The sequence below is a fragment of the Lonchura striata genome, chromosome 25 (assembly GCF_046129695.1).
Source record: "Lonchura striata isolate bLonStr1 chromosome 25, bLonStr1.mat, whole genome shotgun sequence".
In the NCBI taxonomy this organism is placed as follows: Eukaryota; Metazoa; Chordata; class Aves; order Passeriformes; family Estrildidae; genus Lonchura; species Lonchura striata.
Genome location: NC_134627.1, coordinates 6,841,286 through 6,849,553, shown reverse-complemented (window position 1 = coordinate 6,849,553; position 8,268 = coordinate 6,841,286). Strand labels below are relative to the sequence as shown.

Sequence of the window (8,268 nt, the reverse complement as noted above, 5' to 3'; positions counted from 1 at the left end):
TGACTCAGTGCAAGGGCATTTCTGTGGGGTTGCAGAGCTGTTGTCTTGTTAAAAGCAACATCCAAAGCAAGGGTGATGCTCCCAGACAGTTCTGCTGCACCAATGTCCATTTTCTCTTGGTACTTGTCACTTTTAGAGTAAATGTTCTATGTTAAGCATTTCTCATTTTGACAGGGAAAGACTAAGCTTAAGGTGAAATGACAGGAGGAGTTGTAGACTCACCACCTCTCCCTTGCTTTGCTATTAGTGACAACTCTGTTGTAAAGTCTCTCCACCTGTGGGACATTGGCCAGCAGCTCTTGCTGCTTGAAATAGGAGGAGGCTTCTGGATTTTCCCCTCGACTTCTCTGCAGTGTGGCAGGTCCTGCTCTGCCAGGAGTTCAGACTAGAGAAAATGTCCAAAACCATTTCAGCTTGAGCAAAGTGTGCCTGGAGCTCGGCTCACGGGGAGAAGGTGGTGGTTGTCTCTGTCTCCATGGCGAAGGAGGTCCTCTTGCTGTCGCGGCAGGAGGTGAGCTGCCAGAGGCGCTCCTGGCTCAGGCAGCCCAGCTCCTTCAGCAGCTTGAAGAGGTCGGTGCGGAATTTGACACCGATGAAGGCGTAGAGGAACGGGTTGAGGCAGCATCGGAAGCAGGCCAGGGTGTAGGTCACGTCATCCGCCACGTCCAGCTTCTTGCTCTCCTCACACGAGCTGGTCTGGTTGAAGGCTGAGATGGTCTTGGCCAGCATGACGCTGTTGTAGGGCAGCTGGAAGACGACGAAGACGATGACCACGGCGATGATGACCTTGATGGCTTTGTTCTTCTCGAAGTTGCGGGCCTGGAGTAATGTTTTGATGATGATGAGGTAGCAGAAAGACATGACCAGGAGGGGAATTAAGAAGCCAAACACCATTTGGGACACTTTGATGCCGGTGTTGAAGCTCTGCAAGTCATCAGCAATGATGGAACAACGGGGATAGCTCTCCACGTTGTTCACACCACTGTGAACCAGCTCAGGGGTGGAGAGGATGAAGGCCAGAAACCAGATGAGGATGCAGGTCACCTTGCTGATGAATATCATCCGGGGACGCAGGCGATGGGCGGAGGCTGCCTGGACGATGGCGAAGTACCTGTCGATGCTGATGGACAGGAGGAGCAGCATCCCGCTGAAGAAACTCATTTTGCAGATGCAGTAGACAGCTTTGCAGGCAAAGCTCCCAAAAAGCCAGTGTGTGGTTGCACTTGTGGCCCAGAAGGGAAGGGTCAGCAGGAAGAGGATGTCTGCCACAGCCAGGTTCAGCAAGTAGATGTCTGTCATGGTCTTCAGCCTCTTGAAGTAGATGTAGGTGAGCATGACCAGCCCATTCCCCAGCAGCCCCAAGAAGCAGATGAGGCTGTACATGGCCGGGAGGAAGGCAGCGCGGAAGTTACGGACCTCCTCCTTCTCACACAGCGACTCAAACATGCTGTAGTCGATGGTGCTGTTGGAGTCGTAGTAGTCAGTGACATTGTCCCCGGCACAGAACTAGAACAGGAAAGAGAAGAAGAGTGTGTTGGGACAAGGACTGTGCTGCCTGCGTGGCCACGCAAGGAAAGGAGCCTGGAGAGAAGCCCCAGGGAGTTCCCAAATGCTGTCTCATGCCAACATCACAACCAGAGCTGACACAACCTTGTGGCTGGAAGTGTTTCCCATAAATATGTGAGGTTTGGGGCTTTCTGGGGGGCTTTTTGGGGGGCTCCAAGTGGGAATTCCACCAGACATGTTTCGTGCTCAGCCAAAGTGACACCTGCAAACCCTCAGATGTGTGGCAGCTTTCCAGAGTGTTCCAGGACCTGCCTCCAGCTGTGTGTGCACAGCCGGCAGTCAGATAAAATGTGAGAAATAAAACATCCTTCAGCTAAATTAAAAATCAACGAAGGTGTCGGTGAGAGCATGAGGAAGCACAGTGAGTGCAGCAGGAAGCTGTTTCCGTGTCAGGCCAGCATCTCATTCAGGCCCCTGATTTCAGTTCTGATTATTCTTGTTTCATCTTCCTACACTGCCATAACCCACGGGCAGACAGAGCCTGCGGTATCTGTGCCCTGCTTTTTCTGACTTATTAGTCTCCAGAACCTTCTCCCCGTAGCACAGACATAAAAGGTTTCCCCTGGATACCCCCACCCTTTATCAGAGAGCATCTCGGTGCTCTCCATCTCAGCAGGTTTGGCTTTCACCACATCCTGCCAGGCTGCCAGCAGTGAAAGGGAAAAGCACGGAGTGCTCGGCTCTGCCCGCGGGCTGAGCCCTGGGAGCCCCAGGGGCTGGGGGGTGACCACTGTGGCCAAGGGACCGCGGGCACCAGGACCAGGCCCTGGGTTTGGGAGCAGGTTATGGCACAGTTCCATGCTTGGGGTCAACCTTGTGGGGCCAGGGCACTCTGAGTAACAGGCAGGGGAAGGTGCTGAACTCTTCCTCCTCGGGTGCATCCCCCTCCAGCTCTGGGCTTGGTCAGAGTCCAGCGTCTCTACCAGGAATTTGCAGGGAACAGGAACCAGCTGCTCCCTGCAATCAATGTGGTGCACTCCTGTCTGTCCTGGAAATGCTCATTTTGGGGCTTAGAGGGGACTCACACAGCCCAGGCCATCTGAAAAATTACTGCATTTTCACCATTTTTCTCTGCTTGGTTTTGTTTCTCTTGTTTGTTTTTCTGTAGCTGAGCTCTGCCCTCACCTCCCACCTCCCACAGCTGGATCCTGGGGTGAGCAGCTGTGTCCCCACACATTTCTTGGACTGTGGGTGGCTGTTCTGATTTTTTGAGATCTCCCTTTACTCTCAGCACAAAACAGTTGGATTTCAAACGTTGTTGAAAACATCTTACCTGAAAAACAAGCGGCAGGCTGAAAACAAGGGTGACCTTTAGCTGCTTGCCTAGGGAAGAAGGAGATGCTGTGTTAGTGGCTGAGTGGGGGTTTCCACATGGTTCTTACTTTGAAAAGACAGTGGGTAATGTTGTCCATGGCATTGTGAACCCTGCAGAACCCTCACTTCTGAGGAAACCAGAACCTGGAGAAGATGCCAGCAAGATAACCCAGGGTCGTGAGCAGGAGCACTGGTGGAGTCTCAGGAGTCTGGGCCCTCTGGATTGATGGATTCATGGAACAGTTTGGGTTGGAAGGGGCCTCTAAAGGTCATTCAGTCCAACCCCCTGCAGTGAGCAGGGATGTCTTCACCTAGACCAGGTTGCCCAGGACCCTGTGCAGTGAAGGCTGAGAGTTGAGAACTCTAAACTTGGGCACAGTGCACCCATTTTGATTTTATCCATTACTTTTCCCTGCAGGCAGCCAGCAGCCTGTTCCCTTGTGTCTGAGCAGTGAGGGTGCAGCTTAATCCATGTGAAAATACCCAGCTGTGAGGGTCATAAATCTGGCCCAGCTGTGCCCGTGTGGTGCCTGGGCTGTGGAGAGGAGAGCTCAGCTCCCCATGGGACAGATGGAACTGGAACTGGCTGAAATTTATTGCTTGTCTCTAAATGTCAAGAGTTGGCTTCTGCTGCCTTGGGATGTGAAAATATAGGATGCTGACAGCTGGGAGGAAAAACTGAATTCAGAGCCAGGTGTGGTGGTGAGAGCAATCTCAGCCAAGCAGCTCTTCCTGCTGTGGTTAACAGGCAGGGGCCAGGGAAACCTTTCTCCTCGCTGCTTTTACAGTGAGGTACCAGCATCTACCTCAGGCAGTTGCCACTGAAAGTTGCTCAGCTGGAAGGTGGCAGTGAGAAAGCCCTGAGCTCCATTCTGGTGTGAGGAGATGTGCCCCTCCCTGAGGGTGCCTTGGCCCAGGATGTGCCTCCAGGCACTGGCTGGTCCCTGCAGCCCCTCACTCCCTCTGAATTTTCTGCTCTGGGGTGCTCAGCAAGGAAATATCTTTGGCTTTCAGCTGCCTGTTCCTCCCAGAACTCTGCCTTGCTCCTCATGGCCTGGTTGTTCATGAATGTGACTGATTCCTGTGCTCAGTGTCTGCTGGACTCAGCTGTGCTTGGTTTCTGCTTGGTTTCAGTTTTGTGCCAGGCTCCTGCTCATGTTGCACTGCACCAGGATGATGAATTTCCACCACAGGTAACTGCACCCACTGTACCATGTCCCAGTGTTAAGTCACATGCAACAGCTTCACTATTATCAGTTACATGTGAGTGGGGATGTTTTTAATACGTGAGGGTGATGTGTGGGTGAGAGATCCTCAGCCACGTGCGAAAACTCATCGTGCTCCTCCCCAGGCCTGTGTGAGCGCCTCCCCTGAGGCCTCCTAGAAACTCTGTCTGACCTTCCCCCATTATTTTCATCTTTCTTTGCTCATGCAGCTTGTGTTCATCCTCCTCTCACCTTCTCCAAACCCTGCAGGGGGTATCTGAGGGGTTCCCTTAGTGCAGGTGACTCGGGAGTGGAGGAGTGCAAGGCAGGCACTGAGGGTGAAGTGAACCTGGCTGTTCTGTCCACTCTCCTCAGTTCCAGACTGCAGGAAGAGGTTTGGTGTCTGCTGTGGTTGTCACCCCTTCAAACTGCTGCCTGGCTTTTGCATATGATACAGGAAATACAGTAAAAGCCCCAAGGAATGAGACCCACCAGGTGGGTTTAAGCAAGTTGTAACTGCCCCTCCTGCCTGGGAAGGGAAGTGAAGCTCCTGGCTGTTCTGTCCAGCCAGTGGCTTTCACTCTGATCAGTTCCAGACTGCAGGAAGAGGTTTGGTGTCTGCTGTGGTTGTCACCCCTTCAAACTGCTGCCCTGGCTTTTGCATATGAAACAGGAAATACAGTAAAAGCCCCAAGGACTGAGACCCACCAGGTGGGTTTGAGCAAGCTGTAATTGCCCTTCCTGCCTGGCATACAGGCATGGGGTCCCTGACTCTGCAAACACCACAGCAGCCTTTTTAGCCTTCTCTTGCACCTTCTAAATAGCCTGGCTTCCCTGGGACTCCTGGAGCTGGTGCTCCTGGCTGCCTGTGGATGGGTGATGAGTACCCGTGCTGCTAGCTCAGCCCCACCAGGAAATTCCCCTGTGGCTGCTGGATAAGAGGCAGAGAAGAGCCGCCCTCATTCCATGGAGGAAAAGCACCCACATCAACCAGACTTCTTCAGCTTTCTGTGGCTTGGTTTGCAAACACCAAGTCCAGCCCTGACTTCACCTGACCAGTCCCAGCCCCAGCCCTGGTGAGGGCTCCTTTGCTCTGTTCTGTTTTCTTATCACCTTGTGAAGGTCTAGAAAAACAGGACTGAGAACGTGACTCAACCAACTCCTGAAACAGTTCAGCTGATATCATTCCTTTGAAGATCATCATAGGTTTCTTTTTTCTCCCCCTTCTCAGTTGCTGTTTCAACTGTCTTAAATGTCAAATGACTTTTCAATATGAAGAAAGCCTGTGCTGTTTCTGCCCCTCTTCTGTGCCCCCACCTCAGATTACACATTTGCAAAAGCATGACCAGAGAGGCCCTGCTGCCTCCTGCTCCCTCTGTGCCAGTTTGAGCACATTTGTGTCACTGGTTTCAGTCAGACTGGACAGGACTTGCATCTCCCCAACTTGTCTTGTGGTCTGGGGCAGTGGGCAGAAGCAATTATCATGACATGAGTCTTGCTCTGCAGCTTATCAGGCAGTTTAGGTACATTTCTTTACTTTTCCTTTCCTTTTTACACCTCCTGGCAGTTGGTTGCTGTGGGTATTTTCTTAAAGTTTTTAAAGTTTTGTTCCTCAAAATTTTGAGGAAAAAAAAAAGCCCCTCGCAAAAGTCCCTGCACCCAGTTGCACTAGAAACCTCATTTATAAAAATACATCAAAACAGCAAATGAGTCAGCCTGGCCCTAAAGCCCCGTGGCAGCCCCTGTGTGTCTCAGCCTGGGAGGTGCTGCTTTGAGGCCATTCTTGTCCTGAAGGACCTGGAAACAGGTGGAAAGGAGAATTGCTCCATGGGAGTGAAGGAAGGAAGGGGTCTGCTCATGACAGGAGATGGGAACCCCTCCGTTTTACAGCCTTCCTGCACAGACTAAGCCCAAGGGGCAGCATTCATCCCTTGACAGCTGTTCAGGCTCCCTCAATAGCAAAGGGAAAGAAACAGGTGTTTTTAAGCCCCAGTTCAGGTGCCTGGGGTGGGCACCTGGGGTGGGCACAGCTCAGGCTGTGCTGTGGCAGAAGGGTGGGTGAATTTGGACAGGCAGATCCCTCCCAGCTTATCTGGATCTCCCTCAGCACCAGCTGCTGAATGTAAGCGAGGCAAGAGCAGCTGCAGGAGCAGTGAATCCCATCAGGTGCACCCAGAAAAGTCTCTGACAGTGGGAATATTTGGTATCAGGACATCTGCCTGGAAGAGGAGAGAGACACAGCCCTGAGGGTGGTTAATCAGATCACACAAATGACCAGGGGTCATCAGGGTCTGGCTGCTGCTACAGCTGAGGGATGCACGAGAGCAAAGCAGGAGCTGGGAATGCTTTAGGGAGCATTGGCAAAGTTGAGCAAACCTGCTCTGACCAAATCCTCGTGGTGAAAGAATGTTTTTTGGCCACCTGGAATTGCAAAAGCAAAAGTTCTGGTCTCAGCACACGTGTAGGCAGTGATTAACCTGCTCTCTGTATGTTATACATGTGCCAGCTTCTGGTGCCCCTTCTCCAGCAGTACCGGAGGCTTTTGGGGGAAGAACCAGATATTTCTGAGAAAAGCTAATCATACTTTTGCTCTAATGACTATTGGCAGTTAACAGCCTGTTCTCCCCCCTTCCCCTCCTCACAACTGGCAGAGGAAAGACACTGTCATCTCAAGAGTGAGCGGACCCAGTGAAACCCAGTCATGCTCTTATTTCATGTGTTCACTGATCTATCACAGAAGAAAGTTAGTAATTATCTACCTCCACTCCTTTCAGGAAACTGAATCAAAAGACAAGATAAGCAGAGAGAAGCAAAAATTTCCTGCAGAAGTGAGCCAGGTGTGTTTTCAAGAAAGCACCACGGTGGTGCATCTTCCAGGAAAATGAAATATTCCTCTGAAATACAATAGTAGAACAAAAAACCTAAACAGGAACATTATCATAATCTGGTCAGGTTCTCACTAACTCTTTCTTTTCCATGTCCTGATTAACCTTTCCCAGGAGCTATGTTCAGCTGCCCCCAGGCATTGAACCCCTTGGAACAAGCAGCCCACAAAGCACCCACAGGATGATGCAGAGGCCAAAGTTTAAACAAGAGGAATGATGTACGGTGGGCAGGTCCAGTTTGGTGTTTGTTTGGATGCAGGGATTCCAAAATCCAGGAATTTCCTAAGCCATTGATTGCCAGAGGCTCTGAGGAGACATCCAGGAGAAAGAAAACTCCCTCGACTCATTCTCTGCTCCTGCCTGGAGAGTCTTGTGGGATCTGCCCCCTCTTTTTCCTGCATCCCCCAGGGCTTCCTGCATCCCTGGAGCATCCCCAGAGCTTCCTTTATTCCCCAGAACTTCCTGCATCCATCCCCCTGACCATTCCCAGGATCTCCTGCATCTCCAATGCATCCTGCTTCCCCCAGTCTTCCTGCAGATATTTTAAAATAGAAACAACTTGCAAAATATTAGATGGACTTAGTGAATGGACTCAGCTCTTCTTGCTCCTAATTCCTCAATTGATTTACTGAATTAAAATGTTGCCAGGGAGAGTGTTCTCTCTCTCTCTCTCTTTATTTTTTTAAAATTAAGAACACAGAAGAAAAGATGCGAACTATGCAAGATTCAATTTACTTTGGCACAAAAGGGCCCCTTAAAATTGCCTCCCAACCTCTTTTTTGTTTGTTTCTGAAGTGATTTGAGGTTTTTGAGCTTCTAAAACAGAACCATGCTTTTCTTTTTTTTTTCTTTTAATAGTAAAAATGAGGAAGATGAAAGTCTTTTATACTGTTTAAATACTCTAATAGAAGTGCTGCACTCCTGTATCACAGGGCAGGGACCGGGCATCATTAATAAAGCTGAAGAAACAGCCCAAGGCTGCAGCCCAGGTACTCACCCCCATCCATGGTGTGGTTCCAGCAGGATCCAGTCACAGAGGTAATGAGAGCATCACCCACTCCAGCGCCGCCTCCCCAGCTCCTGCTCTCCTCGGGGAACTCTGCTTTTATACTTCCTGCACCCCTGTGAGGAGCTCACAGGCACCCTGATGTCACTGGCATTTAGTAGACCCTCCTCCTCCTCATGTGTTCAGAGCTGTGCTGAGCTCTCGGGGTGCTCAGGTGCTGCCTGGGCGTGCTCTGCACACCCAGAGCTGTTACTGACAGGGAAGTGAAGAGGGCTCTGCTTTTGGGGTGACA

At 51.0% G+C, this 8,268-nt stretch overlaps 1 protein-coding gene across 1 annotated transcript; it reads right to left on the bottom strand.

Annotated features, from left to right (window-relative positions):
- Nucleotides 1-372: 372 nt before the first annotated feature.
- Nucleotides 373-7,977, bottom strand: CCR7 (C-C motif chemokine receptor 7). The gene is made up of 3 exons (XM_021532986.2): nucleotides 7,968-7,977; nucleotides 2,840-2,889; nucleotides 373-1,506 (listed from the first exon to the last, which is right to left on the bottom strand). Exons 1-3 carry the CDS (start codon nucleotides 7,975-7,977, stop codon nucleotides 442-444), a joined length of 1,125 nt encoding a protein of 374 aa, XP_021388661.2. The 3' UTR covers nucleotides 373-441.
- Between the last annotated feature and the right edge of the window lie 291 nt (nucleotides 7,978-8,268).

Bases quoted from the DNA above. Each gene is read 5' to 3' on its own strand.
- CCR7 (XM_021532986.2), bottom strand. The intron at 1,507-2,839 runs GTAAGATGTTTT...TTCCTGTTCTAG, and splicing joins GCCTGCCGCTTGTTTTTCAG to TTCTGTGCCGGGGACAATGT.